The sequence below is a fragment of the Pongo abelii genome, chromosome 2 (assembly GCF_028885655.2).
Source record: "Pongo abelii isolate AG06213 chromosome 2, NHGRI_mPonAbe1-v2.0_pri, whole genome shotgun sequence".
NCBI classification, from domain to species: Eukaryota; Metazoa; Chordata; class Mammalia; order Primates; family Hominidae; genus Pongo; species Pongo abelii.
In genome coordinates this window covers 206873733-206899700 of record NC_085928.1, presented here as the reverse complement: position 1 = coordinate 206899700, position 25968 = coordinate 206873733, and the positions used below count along the sequence as shown (strand labels likewise).

General features: G+C 44.4%; 1 protein-coding gene and 1 pseudogene across 2 annotated transcripts in view; one reads left to right on the top strand and one right to left on the bottom strand.

Annotated features, from left to right (window-relative positions):
- Positions 1-517: 517 nt before the first annotated feature.
- On the bottom strand, positions 518-4096 carry LOC129058297 (collagen alpha-1(I) chain-like; annotated as a pseudogene). The gene has a single exon (XR_008523378.2). The product of XR_008523378.2 is annotated as a collagen alpha-1(I) chain-like (transcript).
- The window catches only part of UBXN7 (UBX domain protein 7), a 75633-nt gene continuing 50756 nt past the window's right edge, over positions 1092-25968 (top strand). The window contains 1 exon segment of the mRNA NM_001132052.1: positions 1092-1226. Coding sequence (NP_001125524.1) covers positions 1154-1226 — 73 coding nt within the window. The 5' untranslated portion in view covers positions 1092-1153.

Here is a 25968-nt window from a genome sequence, read left to right as displayed (position 1 = left end):
AAATATGTGGGTGGAGGTTGGAAGGTGGGAGGCTAAAACGGAATCACACAGAATCTCTTTTAACTTTATGGGCAAGGTGGGGGATTATTAGATTTGAGCGCACCCCACTCATGTAACTGTTTAACAAAATACTTAAAATTATTTAAGTAACACATGAATATCTTTTTTTTTTTTTTTTTTGAGATGGATTCTTGATATATTTCCGAGTCTGGTCTCAAACTCCTTGCCTCAAGCGATTCTCCCACCTCGGCCTTCCAAAGTGCTGGGATTACAGTCATGAGACACTGCACCCGGCCAATAATGTCTGTTTAAAAATAAAAAGATAAATAAGAAACTCGAAGTAAAGTCCGCTTTCACCATCGTCCCGATCGTTCTCTTCTCTGGAGGTGACCATTACCAGCGTTTTGAGCACACTTTTCCAGTCTCCTTTCTATATGTTTTCTTTCCTCTACTGCATATACAGAGTTTCTTTTTATACAAATGACACCTCTTGGGGTCTCATTAAGACCCTAACGGGAGACGTGATGGCCAATTTATTTAAGAAAAGCAGACTAAACAATCGTTTATGAAAACCTACTGGGTGGCAACCCCGCGCTAAGTGCTTTCTTTGGCATGAACGGTTCTGGTATTTCACTCGCCACAATCGGTTAGCTAAGCCATTAGTTTAGAGGCTGGGGGGCGAGTACGGGGAGAGTCGCTTCAAAGCGAGGAGGTAGGGTTTGCATTTTGATGTGACCTGCAGGAAACCTAATAGAGTGCGGTGGAACCGCAAAACAGAAAAAATGCTGTCATCGGCAGCTGGCTCTGTCAATAAAGCTTGCGAAGCTGAAATGCGAAGAACTATCTGCCGAGACCGAAGCTTCTTTCGGAATCTAGGAATCGACACCGCGCCTGCAAGGCTAGCCTGGGAGCCCGGGGAGGAAGGCACCAGCAATGGCAAAAAGGATGCACTGAGCAGGCAGCAACCGAGCAGCCAACCGGAGAGCGGGGAGCGCGCCGGCCCGGTGGGAAAATGCGCCTGCGCAGACCGCTGGGGGCGGGAGGGGCGGGGCTTGAGGGGCGGTCAATGCGCCTGCGCACACCGCACGGCGAGGTGGGGGAGGGCAGTCCGTGTGTGTCTGTGTTGTTGTTCGGCGGCGGCGGCGGCGGTAAGATGGCTGCCCACGGGGGCTCCGCGGCGTCTTCGGCGCTGAAGGGGTTAATTCAACAGTTCACCACCATCACCGGTAAGAGACGCGGTTACCGGAAGGTGGAGAGTGGGGTCCGGAGCGGGCGGCGGGTCTGCTCCGGGCTTCCCCTTACCTTCAGGCATTCCTCCTTCGGGCTTTACCCACAGCTCCCGTCCTCCCTCCTGAGGAAGAGGCGACGACGGCGTCGGGGTCTCCGGGTTCAGGCGGGAGACAGCCCCCGCCGCTCCCGATACCCTCGTTCTCTGTCTCCTAGTAGTGTGGAGGGAGATCCCCCAACCCCCCGCCAGCCCAGACCTGGGAATGGGCCGAGTCCGTCCGCCCCCGCCGGCCCGGGGACCCGGGGGCGGGAGGAGTGGGGGGCCGCACCCGGGCCACCGCCCTCCTCCTCCTCCTTCATCATCTTCCCTTCTCTGTGCAGCCCTGCGGTGCGGTGCATCTCCTCACCTCCTTTTTTCCTTTCTTCCCCGGCCAGGTCATTCTGCCCCGGTCCCCGGCCTGCCCTTCCCCTTTCTGGGCCCCTCGGAGCCATTGCCGTGGCCCTGGCGGGTTCGGGCCCTCCCGCCTTCACGGCGAGGCCGGTGGGTTCGGCAGTGCCTTTACACTTCACGGGGGACAGGCCGCCAGCAGCGGGGGGTGCTGAGGAGGACCTCAGGGACTGACGCTTTGAGGGAAGAATGAGGGGGAACCCCCAAGCTGAATAGGGGAGGCCTGGAGGAATCCAGGGTGGCGTTTCCCACCTCCCCATAATAAAATCATAAAGACGGAGACGATGGCGCCGAGGCCTCCTGCTGATAAGATAGGGATGGCGGCAGAAACTTCTTTGAGAGAAAATCTGTTTCTGGGTGTCAGTATCCCCGAAACCCTAGGCCTAGGTTGTTCTCTCCCTTTGGACCCCTGCGAAGGGCACACGCAGATCCTCTTACCGCCTGGAGGAAAGGCCCTAAAGCTATTCTATGAATTCTCTCTGTCTTGTTTCTCTCTGATGGTGCTGAACTTTTCTTGCATGAGTTATTAGAGGGCGGAGCAAATGATGAAGTTCTCTGTGGAGTGATTTGAGAGAAGAGTACTCCAATGTGCCTGAGTGTAATTTTGCCGTTCTAGTTTGTCATTTTGGAAGGAGGTCAGAATGTTAGTTCCCTCTCTCAACGGATCTATACTTTATCTCGTAATTTGTTAGATGCGGAGAATGTTTCCACTGTTAATGTTCCTAGAGTTTAACGTGTAATATCTGGTTAAGTAAAATTTTATATTGTTTTAACTACTACAGGTTGTATACTAGTTACCGTTTTATATTAAAGCTAGTTTTATTTTTTTGCTTTGCAATGATAACGAGATATTTGACGCATTGTTACCTAGCTTGTGGGCATGGAACATCAGGTCAAAGTTAAGTAAAGTAAAATTTGTAATAAAATTGGGGTGAGGAGTTGCATGATAGCTTCTCTTAATATTTTTAAACTTTGTGATTGGATTATTGAAGATATAAAGGATTGGATTATTATATTAAATATGTAAAGGATTTCCTAATGTCTAACAAATCATTGCTATGGAGAAGATTATTGTGTATATAAGTTAGTGTTGCTGCATTATGCTTATATAGAAAAATCTTTGCAGTGAATCTGATAGAGAAGTGAATATCATTATTAATACTTTAGATTTCCTAGAGGTGGTTTATGATGCCACTTGGGCCTGGCGCGGTGTCTCACGCCTGTAATCCAGCAGTTTGGGAGACGGAGGCTGGAGATTAACATGGGGCGAGGAGTTGGAGACCAGCCTGGGCAAAACATAGTGAGGCCCCATCTCTACAGAAAAAAGAAAATGAGCTGGATGTAGTGGCACCGGCATGTAGTCCCAGCTACTGGGGAGGCTGAGGTGCGAGGATTGCTTGAGCCTAGGAGTTCAAGGCTGCAGTGAATAGATCATACGACTGCACTCCATCCCTGGCAACAGAGCAAGACCATTTCTCAAAAAAAAAAAAAAGAAAAAAAAAGAAAAAAAAGCCACTTCTTCTTCTTCTTCTTCTTCTTCTTCTTCTTCTTCTTATTATTATTATTATTTTGAGACAGAGTCTCGCTCTGTCGCCCAGGTTGGAGTGCAGATCGCCTAGGCACGATCTTGGCTCACTGCAACCTCCACTTCCCGGGTTCAAGCGATTCTCCTGTCTCAGCCTCCCGAGTAGCTGGGACTACAGGCGCCTGCCACCAGGCCCGGCTAATTTTTGTATTTTTAGTAGAGGCGGTGTTTCATCATGTTGGCCTGGCTGGTCTTGAACTCCTGTCCTCAAATGATCCACTCACCTCAGCCTCCTAAAGTGCTAGGATTACAGGCGTGAGCCACCGCGCCTGGCCCTAAAAGCCACTTAATTAATTTTCAGTTTCTTATGCTAATTACTACTCTTCCCAAACTCTGATTGGTTTAACGCCACATTACTTCTTCTGTTGCAACATTTTTATTAGGTACACACAAAAACCAAAGTGTGATGAGATGAATTGACTCACTTAATTGCTTTAATTCTGTTTCTGTTAGTCTACATAGCTTGATTGCTGGATCAAGTTGGAGTCCCTCAATCAGTAGACAGTGGTATCTGAAAATCTACAGAGGGAAAATACCTTTGAGTGTTCTTGAAATATTGTGAATTTCTATTGATAATTTTTGGGATTCTTTTTACAAAATAGTGATTAACCATTAGAAACACATGATTGATTTCTTTTTGCCTTTTTTACATGTCTTAAAAAATTTTTTGGGGTTCTCTCCACATACGTTTTAATCGTAGTGTTTATAATTAAAAGGTATTTAATATTTATTTTAGTGACCTTAATAGCTTATGCTCTGATTTCACAAAGATTTTACTTGGAAGCTCAATATTCTTGTAAAAACAAATGCATCATCAAAAATGTGAGTCCTTAGGCAGGAGCAAAAAAAATGAAAAAGAAAAAAATAAAAATAAATGTGAGTCTTATCTTTTCTTTGGCATTTAGAAATAGAACGGAAAATTGAAAGATTTTAGAAAAGTCTTATTTCTTACTGAATAGAACAGATCTCTCTCTGATTCAGTGAGTATGAAATAATGACTGGTTTTTTTTTTTTGAGATGGAGTCTCGCTGTCACCCAGGCTGGAGCGCAGTGGCGTGATGTTGGCTCACTGCAAGCTCTGCCTCCTAGATTCACACTGTTCTCTTGCCTCAGCCTCCCGAGTAGCTGGGACTACAGGTGCCCGCCACCACGCCTGGCTAATTTTTTGTATTTTTAGTAGAGACGGGGCTTCACCGTGTTACCCAGGATGGTCTTGATCTCCTGACCTTGGGATCTGCCTGCCTCAGTCTCCCAAAGTGCTGGGATTACAGGCGTGAGCCACCGCACCCGGCCTAATGACTGATTTTTTATTTTATTTTATTTTATTTTTAAGAGATGGAGGTCTCCTCTCTTTGTTGCCCAGGCTGTTCTCCAGTTTCTGGGCTCAGCCATCCTCTTGCCTCAGCCCTCCCAGTAACTGGGGCTACAGCTGCACATCACTGTGCCTGGTTCAGTAATGGCTGATTAAAAAAGACAATATCATAACAGCTTTTTTTTTTTTTTTTTTTTTTTTTTTTGAGACGGACTGGGTCTCACACTGCCACCCAGACTAGAGTGCAGTGGTGTGATCACGGCTCACTGCAGCCTCCAGGGTAACTTTCTATATTTTTTGTAGAGATGGGGTCTCACTTTGTTGCGCAGGCTGGTCTTGAGCTCCTGGGCTCAAGCAATCCACCCACCTTGGCCTCCCAAAGTGCTGGGATTACAGGCGTGGGACACTGCACCTGGCCGAAATAATTTTGATAAAAGGGAAAAGAACTAATTCTCCTTCTCACAACAGCAATATTTATTTTACATATTATCTTCCACTTCTTGTTTGTATACTTATTTTTACATTGTGGATCATAGTATATACAATTTCTGAGATTTCTTTTTCTTTTTTTTCCTTTTTTTTTTTAAAAGATGGTCTTGTTCTGTCACCCAGGCTGGAGTACAGTGGCACAATTATTGCTTGCTGCATCCTTTACCGCCTGGGCTCAAGTGATTCTCCTGCCTCAGCCTCCAGAGCAGTTAGGACTACAGGCGTGTGCCACCATGCCCAGCTAAAATACACAGTTCTGAAATTTTCACTTAACATTATGCCACAAACCTTTTTTGCATGGTCACACCGATTAGCAGGTGGCCAAGAGAAGTGATGACTTTTGAAGTAACCACACTGAGAAGCTGTATACAGTATGGTTTACCATTGATGCTTGCTTTTTGGGTTTTTTGTTTTTGTTTTTTTTTTTTTGTTTTTCAACAGAATTTCACTTCGTCACCCAGGCTGGAGTGCAGTGGCGTGATTTCGGCTCACTGCTGTCTCCGCCTCCTGGGTTCAAGCAGTTCTCCTGCTTCAGCCTCCCCAGTAGCTGGGATTACAGGCTCAAGCCACCATGCCCGCCTGATTTTTGTGTTTTCAGTAGAGATGGAGTTTCACCATGTTGGGCAAGCTGGTCTCAAACTGACGTCGAGTGATCTGCCCACCTCAGCCTCCCAAAGTGCTGGTATTATGGGTGTGAGCCACTGCAGCCAGCCCCACTGATGCTTTCAGTGTCATTTAAAGCTGCATAAGAAAACCAATCTTGTTGCTTTTATAGTCATTCCACATTTTACAATACTACTGTTTGATCTCCTCTGATATTTATCATACATGGCTTTGAATTACTGTTGAAAACTTTCAGAAGTCATATCAGTTCTCAAAACATGAAGGAAAAATATGCAGCTGGATCTATTCTGAAAGAGCAATTTTTAAAAATGTTTTGAAGCCGGATGCGGTGGCTCACGCCTGTAGTCCCAGGCACTTTGGGAGGCCAAGGCGGGTGGATCACCGGAGGTCGGGAGCTTGAGACCAGTCTGGCCAACATGGTGAAACCCTGTCTCTACTAAAAATACAAAAATTAGCTGGGCGTGGTGGCGCACGCCTGTAGTCCCAGCTACTCAGGAGGCTGAGGCAGGAGAATCTCGTGAACCCAGGAGATGGAGGTTGCAGTGAGCCGAGATCAAGCCACTGCACTCCAGCCTGGGCGACAGAGTGAGACTCTGTCTCCAGTTTTAGTGTATGTGCTGCTGAAGCGAGCACAGAGCGAGACCCTGTCTCAAAAAAAAAAAAAAAAAAAGTAAATAAAAGTAAAAATGTTTTGAGCCATGGCAGTATTCCATTAGCACCAACTTTGCGCTGACATCCACCACACATACACACTAGTGCACATGTGTAATCAGAATAATTCATGGAGTGAAGGTGAGGGATACATAGACACTATAGAACAGGTGAAAAACTAGCAGTCTAAGGACAAATGTGAGGGCATAGAAAGTGGAGGCTAAGAAGAGTACAAGAGGTTACTGGTACAGAAATTCATAGAGCTTTGTGCATAGTGGCAATCACATACTTCAGAAAATTATAGAACCTCAGTTGTAGAAGAGACCTTAATCTTTCAAATTGTCGAATGAGTGCATATTTATTATAAAAATTAGGAACTGTCACGTTTGTAGTATTTAGCTTTATGGCCAATTTCCATTCATATTCTTTTTTTTTTTTTTTTTTGAGATGGAGTCTCACTCTGTGGCCCAGGCTGGAGTGCAAGGCATGATCTCGGCTCACTGCAGCCTCCGCCTCCCGGGTTCAAGCGATTCTCCTGCCTCAGCCTCCTGAGTAGCTGGGATTACAGGCATGTGCCACCACACCCGGCTCATTTTGTATTTTTAGTAGAGACGGGGTTTGTCCATTTTGGTCGGGCTGGTCTCAAACTCCCGACCTCAGGTGATCCTCCTGCCTCGACCTCCCAAAGTGCTGGGATTACCGGTGTGAACCACCGCGCCTGGCCTCATTCAAATTCTTTTTTTTTTTAGTATTTATTGATCATTCTTGGGTGTTTCTCGGAGAGGGGGATATGGCAGGGTCATAGGATAATAGTGGAGAGAAGGTCAGCAGATAAACACATGAACAAAGGTCTCTGGTTTTCCTAGGCAGAGGACCCTGCGGCCTTCTGCAGTGTTTGTGCCCCTGGGTACTTGAGATTAGGGAGTGGTGATGACTCTTAAAGAGGATGCTGCCTTCAAGCATCTGTTTAACAAAGCACATCTTGCACCGCCCTTAGTCCATTTAACCCTGAGTTGACACAGCACATGTTTCAGAGAGCACGGGGCTGGGGGAAAGGCCATAGATCAACAGCATCCCAAGGCAGAAGAATTTCTCCTAGTACAGAACAAAATGGAGTCTCCTATGCCCACCTCTTTCTACACAGACACAGCAACAATCCGATCTCTCCTTCCTTTCCCCACACTTCCCCCTCTTCAACAAAACCGTCATCGTCCTCATGGCCCGCTCCCGATGGTCGCTGTCTCTTTGGAGCTGTTGGGTACACCTCCCAGACAGGGCGGCCGGGCAGAGGCGCTCCTCACTTCCCAGATGGGGCAGCCGGGCAGAGGTGCTCCTCACTTCCCAGACGGGGCGGCCGGGCAGAGGCGCTCCTCACATCCCAGATGGGGCCGCCGGGCAGAGGCGCTCCTCACTTCCCAGATGGGGCGGCCGGGCAGAGGCCCAAGAGAACATTTCCTTTCTCTTGGGTTAATATTAAAATATGATTAAGTTCTCTGGAAAGGTGGTCACAGTATTATAGATGTTAAGAGAAAACTTCAGGAATTTTAAGAATAGTTTCAATAAGGGATACGTTTCAGAGTTTCTTTTTTTTTTTTTGAGACGAAGTCTTACCCTGTCACCCAGGCTGGAGTGCAGTGGTGCGATCTTGGCTCATTGCAACCTCTGCCTCCCCGGTTCAAGTGATTCTCCTGCCTCAGCCTCCCAAGCAGCTGGGACCACAGATGCACGTCACCACACTCAACTAAATTTTTTGTATTTTTAATGGAGATGGGGTTTCATCTTGTTGGCGAGGCTGGTCTCAAACTCTTGACCTCAGGTGATCCACCCACCTTGGCCTCCCAAAGCGCTGGGATTACAGGCTTGAGCCACCATGCCTGGCTGAAGTTTCAGAAATTTAAGGGAGGTAATTTTGAGTTGTGAATGGAATCTTACTAGTAGATTCATTTATTGATAGACTGCTACGTGCCAGGTGTGGTTCACATCTTAAGGATACAACTGTGAGCAAGGCATGGTGTCTGTCCTCAGAAAGCTTAAAGGTTAACAGGAATAGAGACACATGAATAGGTATTAGAATACAGTGAGAGAATGGTAAGGAGCTAATGCTGGAGCACAAAAGAGGGAGATCAAGAAAGCCTTCCCAGAATAAATAATTCTTTATCTAAAATCTGCAAGATGTTTCTCGCAGGAGAAACATGCAGAGACTTGGAGGAGAATTGGGCAGACATGTATACAGACAGAGATGAGAGAGGGGAGACAATCGGTTTAGGGAATTGATAATTCCAAATGAGTAAAGCACAGCTAGTGCAATAAATGGGCCTCGAGATAAATGGGAGATTGGGTTGGGCCTTGTAAGGCATGTTAAAAAAAATCTTGGCTTTATTCTGAGAATAGTGGGGAGTCAAGAGTTTTAATTAGAGGAGGGAGACTGGGCACTGTGGCTCACACCTATAATTCCTGCACTTTGGGAGGCTGAGGTGGGAGGCCTGGAGCTTGAGATCAGCCTAGGCAACATAGTGAGACCCCAACTCTACAAAATGTATTAAAATTTTATTTATTAAAAAAGGAGTCACATCTGATTTGGCTTTTTTTTTTTTTTTTTAAAAGAAAGAGTTACTTGGCTATAATGGAGATGAGATAGGCACAGAGATCAGTAGAAGGCTGTTATATTAACCCAAGAAAGATAGTCCTGAAAAAAGTTAGTGGCGGAGAAGTGGACTCTGAAAGGTATGGGAAGAAATCAGAGTCAAAATGAAGTTTAGGATTCTGTTTTGGACACCTAGGTATGTAACAGTGCTATTTATGAAGGTATGGAATAGCGGAAAGGTGTGGGGAGAAGATAGTTAGCTCAGTTTTGGATAAGTTAAGGTGCTGCTAATAGGACTTCCAGATGGAGCTGTTCAAGCAGATGAATATTTGGGTCTAGAAAGAAGAGTGAGAAATCTGTCATATTCATGGCAGTTAAAGTTATAAAAATGGGGCTAGGTGCGGTGGCTCACACCTGGAATCCGAGCACTTTGGGAGGCTGAGGCGGGTGGATCACCTGAAGTCAGGAGTTTGAGACCAGCCTGACCAACATGGTGAAACCCTGTCTCTACTAAAAATACAAAACTAGCCAGGCATGGTGGCGCGTGCCTGTAATCCCAGCTACTCAGGAGGCTGAGGCAGGAGAATTGCTTGAACCTGGAAGGCGGAGGTTACAGTGAGCTGAGATCGCGCCATTGCCCTCCAGCCTGGGTGACAGCGAGACTCTGTCTCAAAAAAAAAAAAAAGATTATAAAAATGGATGAGGCGAGGCCTAGTGGCTCACACCGGTAATCCCAGCACTTTGGAATGCCAAGGTGGAAGGATTGCTTGAGGCCAGAAATTCAAGACCAGCTTGGGCAACATAGCAAAGAGCCTGTCTCTATAAAAAGTAAAAAAAAATTAACTGGGCCTGGTGGTGTGTGCCTGTAATCCTGGTTGACTTGGGAAGATTGCTTGAGCCCAGAACTTTGAGGCTGCAGTGAGCTATGCTCCTGCTGCTATACTCCAGCTTGGGTGACAGAGAGAGACCTTGTCTCTAAAAAAAAAAAAAAATTAGGAAAAGAGAAAGGCTGGCATCTTGCAGGAGAGAGTGTAGTGTGGGAAATCGTAGACTCCAGGACACAGTGCTGAAGGAACACCAGCATCCGGGGGACTGCAAAGAAGAAAGTGCAGAGAAGACTCAGGAGAAACCAAAGATGTAGGGGGAAAACCAGGAGAGCACCATGGCACTTAAGTCAGGAGTGGCCACGTGCGGCGGCTCACGCCTGTAATCCCAGCACTTTGGGAGGCTGAGGCAGGTGGATCACACGAGATCAGGAGTTTGAGACCAGCCTGGCCAATATGGTGAAACCCCGTCTCCACTAAAAACACAAAAAATGAGCCGGGCATGGTGGTGGGCACCTGTAATCCCAGATACTCGGGAGGCTGAGGCAGGAGAATTGCTGGAACCTGGGGGTCAGAGGTTGCAGTACCAAGATCGTGCCACTGCACTCCAGCCTGGGCAATAGAGTGTGACTCTGTCTCAAAAAAAAAAAAAAAAAAAAGGTGAAAAATTATTTTGTAAATGGAATAATTAGTCTCTAATTAGTCCTTTGTTTAGCTAACACAATTAGCTTCAAGATGGCTCTCTTCTGTCCCCGTGGTGCTTCAGAATCTTAGAGTTGATAAAATTCACATCCATGCAGGACTTTAAGTGCTCCAAGGTACTTTGGGTTTATCCACTCACCCTGTCAGGTGGATAAGTCAGATGGGGGTTGGAGGCCAGGCAGGTAAGCAGCTGGTCTCCAAGACTGGTATTGTCCTGCTGTGCCCCACCTTGTGCTCCTTGAGGCTCTGAGCTGAGTTTCAGGCCTCTGCCATGTCCCCACTCTTCCATGCCCCAGCTCCACAGTTTCCCAAGGATACAGTGAAGCCAGCTGGCACCTGATGGTCAGGCAGGAGGGGAACAAGTACCCCAAGGCCCATCACAGCCAAGAAAGGAGGCACAGTGGCCCGGCCACAATCTGGAGCGGATGAGGGGGCCAGCTCCACCCATCCCAGTGGGATGGCTGGCCCTGCAGCTCCAGAGAGGGTCCATTGGCCCACACAGGCACTGTCCACATGCTCCTCTCAGGGACCGGCCTGTTGGAGGGCTTGTTGCCAATGTTCTTATACATGGTAGATACTCAGTAAATGTTCGCTGGCGTGGAAATGTTTACGTGTTGCGGTGGCCTGCCAGTTTAGCCCACATGCCTGGCCTTCCGCGCTCCCCAGGGCAGCTGTACCTTAGCCCCTTGTGGTAGAGATGATCCCCAGACCAGGTGGTGACTGGCCCCGCTACGTTGGGCTGCTGTGTGTCCTCTGGCTATGGCTTGATCAGGCTGGCGTGCAGCCAGGCGAGGACTTGGCGGGCTGGGCTGCCCATAGCCTAATCTGTTTTTAGTCTCCTGTTTTCCAGAATGTCATGTAAGTGTAATCACAATATGTAGCCTTTTGAGTCTGGCTTCTTGCTCTTAAACTATTGTGTTTGAGATTCATTCATGTTGTCGTGGTTAGTAGTTCCTTCCTATTTATTGGGGAATAGTATACCATTGTATGGTTATACTGTGGTTTGTTTATGCATTTATCAAATGAAGGACACTTTCCAGTTTGGGGACATTATAAATAAAGCTGCCAAAAACAGTAGTGTACAAGTGTGTGAATATCTTTTGATAAATACCTAGGAGTGTGTTTATTGGATCATGTAATAATAGTTATGTTAACTTTCTAAGAAGCTGACAAATAATTTGTGACTTTCTGGTCTAGTGACTTTCCAAAGTCACTTTGGAAAGTTTAGTGGCTTTGAGAGGCTGATGCGGGAGGATTGCTCTAGGCCAGGAATTTGACGCCAACCTGGACAACAAAGAGAGACCCCCCCATCTCTATTAAAAAATAGTAATAAAAGAGAGTTCCAGTTGTTCTGCATTCTTGCCATCATTTGGTATTTTTAGTTGTCTTTTTTTTTTTCTTTTGAGACAAGATCTCATTCTCTTGCCCCTGGTGGAGTTCAGCCGTGTTATCATAGCTCACTGCAGCCTCAAGCTTCTGGGGTCAGTGATCCTCCTGAGTAGCTGGGACTACAGGCACACACCACCATGTGTTGCCCATGCTGGTCTCAGACTCCTGCCTTGGTCTCCCACAGTGCTGGGATTACAGGTGTGAGCCTCCACACCTGGGCTTTTTTGTTTGTCTTTTGTTTTTGAGATGGAGTCTCACCCTGTCACCCAGGCTGGAGTGCAGTGGTGTGATCTTGATTTATTGCAACCTCTGTCTCCTGGGTTCAAGCGATTCTCCTGCCTCACCCTCCCAAGTAGCTGGGACTACAGGCGTGCACCACCATGCCTGGATAATTTTTGTATTTTTACTAGAGACTAGGGTTTCACCACGTTGGCCAGTCTGGTCTTCAACTCCTGGCCTCAAGTGATCTGCCTGCCTCAACCTCTCAAAGTGTTGGGATTACAGGCGTGAGCTACCGCACCTGGCCATTTTTTTTTTTTTTAAAGCAATTTCAGTAAGTGTGTAATGGTATGTCATTGTGGTCTTAATTTGCATTTCTCAGGTGACTAATGATTTGGGGCATTTTTCATGTAGTAACTTACCATCTATAAATCTTTTTTTGTTTGTTTGTTTGAGATGGAGTCTCGCTCTGTTGCCAGACTGGAGTGCAGTGGTGCGATCTCGGCTCACTGCAACCTCCACTCCCAGGTTCAAGCTGTTCTCTTGCCTCAGCCTCCCAAGTAGCTGGGACTACAGGCACCTGCCACCACGCCCAGCTAATTTTTTGTATTTTTAGTAGAGACGGGGGTTTCACCATGTTGGCCAGGATGGTCTCAATCTCCTGACCTTGTAATCCACCTGCCTCAGCTGGGATTATGGGCATGAGCCACCGCAGCCGGCCACCATCCATAAATCTTTCAAGCCCCAACTTTTAATTGTGAGATTCAACAGACATAAAATTACTCTCTCAAATTGCTGTAAACGTTTCTGAATGCTTCCACTGGAATTTGTATTTTTATCTTGTCACAGACTAGTAAGAGATAGCTGGTCTAAGGACTACCATTTGGGTAGTACTGGCCTAGGTGATGGCAGAACAGGGCCTGGAACTCTGGCATCTTGGCTCCTGGGTGCATGCATTTCCCACCATTAGCACTACTTCTGGCACCATTGGCTCCTTTTGTGAACTAATGAATGTTTGCCTTATCTATCCCCTAACTTAGTAATTCGATTTCTCTGTACTCAGTTTTTTTCTGGTATGCATTTAAAAATGTTTTCAATATTTGAAGCTTAAAAACTCCAGGATTAGAGACTGAGGTTAAAATTTCAGCTTATTTCTCACAACTGTCATCCACTCCCATACCCTTGGCAAATAGTTTAGCTTACTTTGGTATCATTGCTGGGGAAAATGTGGAACCGAAAAGTAACCTCTTGTCCCTGTCACTTCTGTGGAGGGATGATGATGATTGTTTTTAAAAGTCTCTGTGACTGCTATACTTTGGTTTCTGGATGGTAGTGAAGAGATGATCTCTGTCCGTCTTTTGGCACTGCGAGTAGTGTAGACAATATGCATAAGAGTATAAACTAGGAGATAGCAGCATGAGAATGGCCATCATAAGTTGTGTGCCACAGCTGGGTTAAGTAAGGCCCTTTGGTGCCATTCAGTAGCAAGTGTAAAACAGATGGAGAGAAGGACAGATAAAGGATGTTTTAGAAGGGGGTTCATGTGGTGAGAAACAAAGTAGGACTCCTGTTGTGGAGTATAGATGACTGGATTAGATTAAGCCACCCTGCTGCTGCCTACAATATTGGACCCTCAAAATAAGCCCGTTTTTTAATTTAATTTTTTTTTTTTTTTATTTTGAGACGGAGTCTTGCTCTGTCATCCAGGCTGGAGTGCAATGGCGCAATCTTGGCTCACTGCAACCTCCACCTCCTGGGGTCAAATGATTCTCCTGCCTCAGACTCCTGAGTAGCTGGGATTACAGGCACACATCACCACGCCTGGCTAATTTTTTTTGTACTTACAGTAGAGACGGGGTTTCGCAGTGTTAGCTGGTCTCGAACTTCTTACTTCAGGTGATCCACCCACCTTGGCCTCCCAAAGTGCTGGGATTACAGATGTGAGACACCACACCCAGTCCCAAAAAGCCCATTTTTAACAAGTTTGCAAATAGTTTAAATCGTAAACTTGTCAAACTTGTTTTATTAGCCCCCCCTTAAAAAAAAATAGGTATATTCTTCTAACTGTAGTAAGACAGAAGTCCAAATTCTTTACAGCTGATCATCAGAAATTGTTAAGTACCTCTTGGGTGTATAGGTAAAATGTGGGTAAAATGTGTAACTTCACTGAACTTGTTTATCAGTGTTCCTTTGCTTACATCATTTAGCCCTCCTTACTTTTCCTCTTCCCTTTCAGTTAACCTTCACTTCTTCATATTCCTCTGTGTAGCTCAGTGGTAGTGTTATTGGCAGTTACAGTAGGACTGTTCTATCTGTTCCAGAAGTTTAACACTTTTAGTTGCTTTGACTGCTGACAAATTACCGCAAATTGAGTGGTTTAACACACATTCATTCTGTCATGGTTCTGGAGGCTGGAAGTCTGAAATGAAGGTTCGAGTAGTCTTTTGGGGGACATTTTTCAGTCCACCACATCACCCCTGGCCTCTCTCCACGAAATGCCGGTAGAGTGTCCCCGAAACCCCAGGCATGAAACCCCAGAAATGGTCTCTCATGTTACTGAATGCCTCCAGTGCTTTGACACTAAGAACCACTGGAACCTTTAATTATCTTTCAGTTAGCTCCTGTTTCTAAAATGATTCACTAAGTGATATGCTAAGAACAACTGATGATACGGGAACAGATGGCTCAGTTTGGCTTTGTTTAAGAAAGTGGATGGTATACTTTGCTTCATGGGCTTCTTTCTAGCACTGCCTTTGTTCAGACTTAACCAAGATTTAGCATGTGCTTCCTTTTAAAAAATCTGCATGTGTAGTGGTACTTTCTTTGGAAAGCTCTTGCAGGTCACTATCCTGACAGACTCCAAAGATGGAAGTCATCCTGTCACATTGTTTATTTATTTATTTAATTTATTTAGAGACAGGGTCTTGCTCTGTTGCCAGGCAACAGAGTGAAGTGCAGTGGCGTGATCTTGGCTCACTGCAACCTACGCCTTCTGGGTTCAAGTGATTCTTCCACCTCGGCCTCCCTAGTAGCTGGGACGTCCCTAGTAGGTGGACGCCCACCACCGGGCCTAGCTAATTTTGGTTATTTTTAGTAGAGATGGGGTTTCGCCATGTGGGCCAGGCTGGTCTCCAACTCCTGGCCTCAAGTGATCCACCCACATTGGCCTCCCAAAGTGCTGGGATTACAGGCGTGAGCCACCGCGCTTGACCTCAGATGTGGTATGGTAGCACCATCTCAGGAATATGCTCCCTAAAGGTTAGGTTCTCGCATTAAATGATTGTGTGAAGATTGTAGATAGGATGGCAAAATAGTCTTTCCCTGTCCTCTAACTCTGGACCCTGAATGTTGACATCATCTGCCCCAAAATATTACAGTTGTTATTTCCTTTACTGTAGTTTTATTTGTTGTGTCGTAATGTCATTCTCTGTAGAATCCTTTCTGTTTTAATGTTTAGCTCTATAGACCTATGAATCTTTAGAAATTCTAGAATACGTACTGTACTTCTATTTAGTTTTCTACTGCCTCTATATCAGCTCTCAATGCTTCTCAGTCACACTGGAGTGCTGTTACAGATTTCTTTGAAGCAGATCCCTTTCATGTATCATTTTGTTCTCTATGCATACCATTCACTTTTTTCTAGTGTAATAGTTTTTTGCTGTCTTCATTGTACTGCTTTTAAAAAAATGAGTGTTTAACTTGAGTGAGACACATGTTCATAGCATCAGATGAATGAGATAAAGAAAACTGAGATGTCTTTCTCCGCCTGTTTACTGTCAAAAATGTATTTCTCCATAAGCTGTATATATTCACACTTTATACTTTCATGTCATTTATGTATAGAGTACTGTAAACTTGGGACTGTCTGTCCGTCCTTCTGTCATTCCTTCTCTCCTTCCCTCCTTCCCTCCCTCCCTCCCTCCCTCCTTCCCTCCCTCCCTCCTTCCTTTTCTTCCTTTCTTTCTTTCAACGGAGTCTTGCTGTTGCCCAGGCTGGAGTGCAGTGGCGTGATCTCGGCCCACAGCAACCTCTGCCTCCTGGGTTCCAGCGATTCTTCCACCCCAGCCTCCCGAGTAGCTGGGATTACAGGCTCCCACCATCACCCCCAGCTAATTTTGTATTTTCAGCAGAGACAGGGTTTCACATGTTGGTCAGGCTGGTCTTGAACTCCTGACTTCAAGTGAACCACTGTGCCTAGCCAGTCTTTATTAATAGCAGACTGCTAATTAAGAGGTATCCCAAGTTCTTTAATGTGAATTTTCTTTTCTTTTTTTTTTTTTTAGAGACAGGATTTTGCTCTGTCACTCAGGTTGGAGTGGTATGATCATAGCTCACAGCAGCCTCAAAACTCCTGGACTTAAGCAATCCTTCCACCTCAGCCTCCCAAGTAGCTGGGACTACAGGCATGTGCCACCATGCCTGGCTAATCTTTTTTGTAGAGATGTTTTTTTTTTTTTTTTACCATTTTGCCCAGACTGGTCTCAAACTTGTGAGCTCAAGCAATCTGTCTGCCTCGGCCTTCCATAGCGTTGGGATTACAGTGTGAGCCACCATGCCCAGCTGAATTCTCTTAATTCACGGTAGCACTTCATGAAGTTGATAAATCCCCATTTTATAACTGAGGAAACTGATGCCTAGAGAAATTAGTATCTTACTCAGAGTCACACTAGTGAATGATAGAAGTAGAAGTCAAACCCAGGTTTAGCTGAGTAGTTTCCAGGCTCTTATTAAATCATATCTTCTGTACTCCTTAGCATGAGTACAGAAGGGAATTTGAAGAATATTTTCTCTTTGTTACTGGGCATAAGACAGGGCAGAGGCAAAGGTTTTTATACATTTATTTATTTATTTATTTATTTAGTTAGTTAGTTAGTTAGTTAGTTAGTTTTTGAGATGGAGTCTCGCTCTGTCACCCAGGCCAGAGTGCAGTGGCGCGTTCTCGGCTCACAAAGCTCCGCTGCCGGGTTCCCGCCATTCTCCTTCCTCAGCCTCTCCAGCAGCTGGGACTACAGGTGCCCGCCACCACGCCCAGCTAATTTTTTGTATTTTTAGTAGAGACGGGGTTTCACCGTGTTAGCAAAGATGGTCTCGATCTCCTGACCTTGTGATCCGCCCGCCTCGGCCCCCCAAAGTTCTGGGATTACAGGCGTGAGCCGCCGCACCTGTCTGTACATTTATTTTAACTTCCTGCTGTGTCTATGGCTCCAGGTGTTCAGTGTCTTTTCATGCCCTAAGTTGTCCTTACGTGGTACTGCAGGCCTTTCTTACCTCTCCCCCAAAAGGCACTTGTGACACTAAGGCTACTTACATCCCTCTTCTTCTAAATCAACACCCTTTTCCTCTGTATATCAACTCTAATTGTATTGTTAATAGCTTTTAAGAGAAGGCAATATGATTGAATTAATTTATGTTATGAAATGATTGATACATCCTTAACTCTAGTAAGTCTTCATATTTTTAAATAGAATGTTTGTTTACCCAAATTAATCTCTGAATTGGAAGTATTTTAGGTAGCATAATAACGTGGAAAAAAAATATGCACTTAGGAAAAGACTTTTGGGCTAGGCAGACTAAAATGTTGACAGGCCTGCTTGCTTGAGGATTGACTTCACAAGTTCTGATTCTCATCAGAACCCACAGATTCTCTAAATGGTTCCCCTGGCAGTGGCATTGGAGTTCTGGTAGATGAAGGGTGGTAGAAAGGGTGGCAACAATATTTGTATGCAGTGGCATTTTTAAGTTGAATTTCCTTTTTCTTTTCTTTTTTTTTTTGAGACAGAGTCTTGCTCAGTTGCCTAGTCTGGGGTGCAGTGGCGTGATTTCAGCTCACTGCAACCTCTGCCTCCTGGGTTCAAGTAATTCTCCCGCCTCAGCCTCCCGAGTAGCTGGGATTACACACATCCGCCATCGTGCCCGGGTAATTTTTGTAGAGATGGATTTCCACCATGTTGGCCAGGCTGGTCTTGAACTCCTGACCTCAGGTGATCCGCCCCCCGCTCAGCCTCCCAAAGTGCTGGGATTACAGGCGTGAGCCACCGTGCCCGGTGTAAGTTGAATTTCCTATGACCAGATAAGTTTGTGAATGAAAGTAGCCCGCATTGGTTGCTGTTATGGCAGAAGTGAGCTTCACTTCACCATCAACATGTTCTTTCTGCTTTTTTGTGGTACTGTGATGTGGTGTGAGCACTTAGAGAAGAGCCAAAATAATGTGAACTTGGCCACTTAATTCTCTGAAAAGAAAGTTTGCTCCATACATTGAGAAGCTAGTTTTAGGGTTCATTGGGAGGCAAATGTTAACAGATTGTGCATCTCTGCTAGGACAAACAGCCGAAAGTAGTCTTCCTGTAAGAAACCTTTAATTTTCAGCTGCTGTCTAAATTAAAATGGTAGAGCACAGTAGTTCCCAAACTTTTTTTTTTTTTTTTTTTGGAGATGAAGTCTCGCTCTGTCACCAGGCTGGAGTGCAGTGGCACAATCTTGGCTCCCTGCAACCTTCGACTCCCTGGTTCAAGCGATTTTCCTGCCTCAGCCTCCCGAGTAGCTGGGATTACAGGCACGTGCCACCATGCCCAGCTAATTTTTTTATTTTTTATTTTTTTAGTAGAGATGGAATTTCACCATATTGGCCAGGATGGTCTTGAGCTCCTGACCTCGTGATCCACCCGTCTCGGCCTCCCAGAGTGCTGGAATTACAGGTGTGAGCCACCGCGCCCAGCCTGCTGAACTTGTATAGACTAGCATTTAGGAAGTATGATAATATGGCTGGGTGCGGTGGCTCACACCTGTAATCCCAGCATTTTGAGAGGCTGAGGCAGGCGGATCACAAGGTCAGGAGATCGAGACCATCCTGGCCAACATGGTGAAACCCCGTCTCTACTAAAAAAACAAAAATTAGCTGGGAGTGGTGGCGTGCACCTATAGTCCCAGCTACTCGGGAGGCTGAGGCAGGAGAATCACTTGAACCCAGGAGGTGGAGTTTGCAGGGAGCCAAGATTCGCATCACTGCTTTTCAGCCTGGCAACAGAACGAGACTCTGTCTCAAAAAAAAAAGTATGATAATACAACAGAGTGTAACTGGAAGGCAGTGTACAAATATTAGGGAAACACTGAAACAAAGCCTCAGGTTTTATGAGTAAGAATATGGTAGCATATGTGTCTTGAAATTGTTTATCAAATTTGTGCTGTTTTTGCCCCAAGAATTTGTATTTAGTTACATAAGGTTGGCTGTGGGGATATTAGAACTTTTCCTTTCCTTCAAAAAGTTGCATTTGTGTTTTTGTTTTGATATTTCATTTTTAAAAAGTGTTTTCTGATGGTTAGAATGTTAAATTTGTATATACTACAACTTAACTTTTGGTTCAGCTCCACTGAGAACTTAGGAAGAAATAACTGGGATGAGGAAAGTGAGATTTGCGCTAGTTGAGTGAGCTTTTAAAGTCTGAGAGACAGAGCAGCTAGCAGAGACAAGGGTAAAGATTATGACTCAATGGAAAAGTATATATTTGTTCCTGCTTCAGAGTGAGGAGGGAGGGGAAATGTTCAGAACGTAACAGAAAGTTGGGTGTTTGGTTTGTTGTCCCAACCACTATCCAAATCATGCAAAGATAGGGCTTTATAAAGTCCTACCAAGGGAACTGCCTAGATGATGCCGGTAGGTCCATGTGGTTGAAGGGGATGGTACAGAGGTGAGATGAGAGTAGAGGGATATAAAATGGGAGGGGTAAGGAACAAATCTTGTATGCAGCTTGAGAGGGATTAAAACTTTTTCAATCAGCAATACAGAACTGTTGAAATAGGAAGACAGACAATTGAACTTACATTATTTTGCTGTGTTGAAGGTACACCCGGCCCTCCATATCTGTGGGTTCCGTATTGGTGAATTTAGCCTGCGTATTGAAAATATTCAGGGAAAAGGCCGGGTGCAGTGGCGTATGCCTGTAAGTAATCTCAGCACTCTGGGAGGCCAAGGCAGGCGGATCACCTGAGGTCAGGAGTTCAAGACCAGCCTGGCCAACATGGCGAAACCCTGTCTCTACTAAACATACAAAAATTAGCCAGGTGTGGTGGCAGCAACAGAACAGCTACCTGGGAGGCAGAGGTTGCAGTGAGCAGAGATCGTACCACTGCACTCCAGCAACAAAGAAACAAAATATTCAGGGAAAAAGAAAACATTGTTGCATCTCTACTGAACACGTAGAGACTTTTCTGTTTGTCATTATTCTCTACAGTATAACAACTGTTTACATTGTATTAGGTACAATGTAATAGCATTTACATTGTATTAGGTGCTATAAGTAATCTAGAGATGATTTAAAGTATAGATTGTTTGCAAATACTGTACCATTTTATATGAAGAACTTGAGCATTCTCAAATTTTGGTGTCCTTGGACAGTCATGGAACCAGTGCCCCATGGATACCGGAGGGATGACTATATCAAAGGGGGCCATGAGATGTGAGATACAGTAATTCATGGAAGAGATGTTGAGGGCTTGAACTAAGACTGTAGCAGTGGACATAGAAAAGGTTGGATAGGAGTGGTATTAACTAGAAGGAACTATAGCTCTCTTTGGTTAACTGATGGGATGTTCACTCTGGGGAGAACGAAGGGTCTAAGAATGTTTCTCACATTTGAGTAATGTATGAAGCTCTTTTAAAGGAAAAACCTCCCTGGTCCTGTGTAACTTAAATTACCATACATACCTAGATAAAAGGCAGACCCCAAATGAAAGGCGATTTTCTCTAAATTTCCCAAAAAGGGTGTTTGCTTTTTCAATTTTTTAAATTGTATTAACATGTATATAACAAAATTTATCATTTTAACCTTTTTTTTGAGACAGAGTTTCGCTCTTGTTGCCCAGGCTGAAGTGCAATGGAGCCACCTCGGCTCACTGCAACCTCTGCCTCCTGGGTTCAAGCGGTTCTCCTCCCTCAGCCTCCCCAGTAGCTGGGATTACGGGTGCCCACCACCACACCTGGCTAATTTTTGTATTTTTAGTAGAGACGGGGTTTCACCATGTTTGACCAGGCTGGTCTCAAACTCCTGACCTCAAGTGATCCGCCCACATCGGCCTCCCAAAGTGCTCAATTACAGCCGTGAGCCACCGTGCTTGGCCCATTTTAACCATTTTTAAGGGTACAGTTCAGTGGTATTAAATACATTAATAATGCATAACCATGACCGCCATCCCTCTCTATAACTCTTTGTTTTGTAAAACTGAAACTCTATACCCATTAAACAAGAACTCCCTGTTCCTCATTCTACCTTCCTTCAGCCCCTGGCAACCATCATTCTACTTTCTGACTCTGATTTTTAGTGCTCCAAATGTCTCACATAAGTGGAATCATATGGCATTTGTAATTTTGTGACTGGCTTATTTCACTTAGCATAATGTCCACAAGGTTCATTCATGTCAGAATTTCTTTCTTTTTTAAGGCTCCATGAGATTCCATTGTATGAATATACTGCTTTTGTTTATCCATTCATGTGTTGATGTATACTTGGGTGGCTTCCATGTTTTACCTACTGTGAATAATGCTATTATGAAAGTGGGCATATAAATATCTTTTTGAGACCCTGCTTTCAGTTCTCTGGGTATATCTCCAGAAGAGAAATTACTGGATCATATGGTAATTCTGTTGTTAGCTTTTTGAGGAATCGCCATAGTTTTCCACCCTAGTTGTACCATTTTATATTCCCATCAGGAGTGCATAGTGGTTCCAGTATCTCCACATCCTCACCCACACTTATTATATTTTGTTTTTTAATAGTAGCCTTTTTAATGGATATAAGCTGGTACTAAAAAAAACAGTTGACTGTCAACTATGTGCGTTTCTAGAGATTTAAGTGAAATGATCAGGTGCTTTGTTTGGTAATATTTATTGATTTAACATTATTACACACATTGTATATTCATGCTTTTTTTCTTTTGAGACAAAGTCTCGCTCTGTCACCCAAACTGGAGTGCAGCGGTGTGATCTCAGCTCCCTGTAACCTCCGCCTCCTGGATTCAAGCAATTTTCCTGCCTCAGCGTCCCTAATAGCTGGGAGCTATTAGGCACCCGCCACCACGCCTGGCTGATTTTGTATTTTTAGTAGAAGACGGGGTTTCACCCTGTTGGCCAGGCTGGTCTCGAACTCCTGAGCTCAAATGATCCACCTACCTCAGCCTCCCAAAGTGCCAGGTTTACAGGCATGAGCCACCGCACCTGGCCGGCCGCCTTTTTTCAGTCATATTTTATGAAATGAGTTTATTCAGTTGTTTTCATTTGTACCTTAAATATATATCTTTATCAGAAAAGGCTATAGCTACTCCATGTCATCTGCTAGTTTGTTTGTTTGTTTTTTGAGACGAAGTCTCGCTCTTGTGCCCCAGGCTGGAGTGCAATGGCACGATCTTGGCTCACTGCAACCTCCACCTCCCAGGTTAAGCGATTCTCCTGTCTCAGCCTCCCGAGTAGCTGGGATTACAGGCGCCTGCCACCACGTCCGGCTAATTTTTGTATTTTTAGTAGAGAAGGGGTTTCACCATGTTGGTCAGGTGGTCTCGAACTCCTGACCTCAGGTGATCTGCCTGCCTCGGTCTCTCAAAGTGCTGGGATTACAGATGTGAAGCCACCGTGCTCCGCCATCTGCTAGTTTTTTGAAGCCTGTTATTTTCACTTCTCTTTAAATTTATCTTAAATCCATGAATCCAGCGTATCCATTTGCTATTTATTTCCACAGCATAACCGTACTGCTTTATTAATTAATTTTAAAACATAAGTATATGCACAAAGTACAAAATTAAATTGTTATAAAAGGGTTGCCAGTGTTTTTGACTAAGGCCTACTCCCTCTCTCTCTAGTATATAGCTAATGAGCTAAAGTACTATGAGATATCACTAAGTTTATCAGACATTGACCACATGCAAGCAAGCCTGATGCCAGGTGCTGGGAGATACCAAGGCAAGGAAACCAGTTCCTCTGTTCAAGAACCTTCTATTCTTTTGGGGGAGCCAGAAAATGAACTAGCATTTACTAGTAGTATATCCGTGGATATAATAGAACATTATCACAGGGATGGGAGTGGGCAGGTAGGCTAGTGCACAAATCAACGAAGTAACATTTCTGTTGATTTCAGCATGCATGAACTAGATGAGGGGAGGATGGGGAGGATAAGGGCATTCTAAGCATGTAATTTAGTTTGACTATAGTAAACTGTGTAGGATGAGGAAGAAGAAAGGCAAAGCCAGAGAAATAAGCTGAGGCCTGATCACAAAGGGCTTTCCTTTGTGTGTATAAATTCATAAAGACTTGAATTTATACTGCAGGCATCAGAAGAAAGCCATTAAGGGATTTTTTTTTTTTTGAGACGGAGTCTTGCTCCATTGCCCAGGCTGGAGTGCAGTGGTGCAATCTCAGCTCACTGCAACCTGTGTCTCCTAGGTTCAAGCGATTCTCCTGCTTCAGCCTCCTGAGTAGCTGGGATTACGGGTGTGTGCCAACAGGCCTGGCTAATTTTTGTATTTTTAGTAGAGATGGGGTTTCACCATCTTGGCCAGGCTGGTCTTGAACTCCTAACCTCGTGATCCGCCCACCTTGACCTCTCAAAGTGCTGGGATTACAGGTGTGAGCCTCCGTGCCCGGCTGCCATGAAGGGATTTTAAACAGAGGGATGATATAATGAGACTTACATTTTGGAACATACCCTCTGCAGCAAGGTGGAAAATGGAATAGTGATCAGTTAGAAGCCTGTTGAAGTAATTGAGGTAAGTATTAAGGATCTGCCTTAGAGGCAGTAATGCAGAAGAGAAGACAAATGAGAGACATTAAGAGTAGAGTTAGCACTTCCATTTCTTGCAGTAAGGATAATGTAGAGTGATACCATGAATAACCCTACTGCTGAGAAAAAAAGTGCTGAAGAATGTATGTATTTAAAAAACTTTTTTTAGGCCTAGTGTGGTGGCTCACTTCTGTAATCCCTGCACTTTGGGAGGCCGAGGCGGGTGGATTACCTGAGGTCAGGAGGTCAAGACCAGCCTGGCCAACATGGTGAAACCCTGTCTTTACTAAAAATACAAAAATTAGCCTGGTGTGCTGGCAGGCACCTGTAATCCCAGCCACTTGGGAGGCTGAGACAGGAGAATCGCTTGAACCCTGAAGTGGAGGTTGTAGTGAGCCAAGATCGCACCATTGCACTCCAGCCTGGGTGATGAGAGTGAAACTCCATCTCAAAAAAAAAAAAAAAAAAGTTTCTTTTAAAATACATTATTGGTTAGCACCATGCTAAAAATGAAGAATGCAGAAGTTAGCTACCTTTAAAGCAGGTCTGGTGGAATCTGTCCACACTGGATGGCTTTGAACTTCCCTTTTGGTAGACTCATGGGTCACAGGAAAGAAAGCTTGGGGCCTTGGCAAGGAAAGGGGCCTGAAAGAAGGCTCCTCCCCTTCATGAAGCAGAGAGTAGGACGCTTCTACCTTGGCAGTGGGGAGGGGATGTATGGAGATGAACATCTTCACAGAGAATTTATAACAAAGATTGTTACAGTCACATTTCCCATGTGGTCTTGAAAAACTTCCAAGTCAGAAATGTATTTAAAGTGGTCTCCGTTTGGTAGTGCCTGTGGGTGCCTTGCAAAGTCTGTCAAATCACATCCTCTTAGGAGGAAATGTACCTTCAACCCAGGCTTCAGAATTCTGTAGATTAAAATTTCAAGGCACATGACATCACAGTAAAAAAAAATCACAAATCACACAAAAACTGTGGCACAATGAGCAAGATCCAGCAGAAACAAGAAACAGTGATCTGTAGAAACTGTAGAAAATTTATTTTTTCCCTTAGTGATTCCAATAAGTTGGGTTAATATGTTTGAAGAAATGAAAGATTGAAATAGTAGGAATTAAGGATCTCCAAAACATGATCAAGCAGATGAGGAAGTAAACAAAAACAGAACTTCTAGTTATAAAAAATTAGCTGAAATCAAAAGCTCAATGAGCAAGTGAAGAAACATTGGCACAGCTAAAGGGAGAATGTGTGAACTGGAAGATAGCATTGAAGAGATTACCTACAATACACCATAGAGAGCTCAAAGAGACAATATGCATATGAAAGAAAGGTTTTGAGACATAAAGGTTAGAGTGAAGAGTTGTAACATACATCTAATTGGAGTGACAGAGGAAATAAGTGTGAATGGAGGGGCGAGACAATGATCAAATATAAATCACTGGGAATTTTTCAGAATTGATAAAAAGATAATCTTCAAGTGGTAGAAGTCCATTGAATCCCAAAGAGGATAAATGAAATCAGCCCTGACAAATCAGAGTGAAATTGCAGAAGGCTAAAGACAGAGGGTCTTAAAAGCAACTAGAAACAACAGATAGCTATAAAAACATTTTTCTTTAGTCTGGCAACTGATTTCCCAGCAGCAACAACAGAAGCCAGAGGACATTGGAATGCTGTCTTCAGTATTCTGAGAGAAAATAGCTGTCAGCTTTGAAATGGAATACCCAGTAAAACTGTCAGGAATGACAGCGAAATAAAGACATTTGCAGACAAAAACTTAAGAGCATTTACCACCAAGAGAAGGAGATTCTAAGGGACATAATTCAGATAGAAGAAAAATCATCCCAAATGGAAAGCTTGAGGTGCTTTTTAGTGGCCAGAAAATGTTCAATTTACATTCTGTCACTAGACATTTATGTTGTTTCCAACTTTTCAATATAAACTGAAGCTATGCTGGACATGTGTATGAACATGTTTATGCATATAGTATTTTATGTAGATTTTATTTTCTTTTGACTAGAAGCCCAAATTACTGAGTCAAAAAAGGAATGAGTATTTTTGTTTCTGGAATACATGTTGTAAAATTGTTTTCTTAAAGGACCTTACCAATTTACATTTCATTTAGCAGACTCCGTTAGCTTTTCTTTATTTA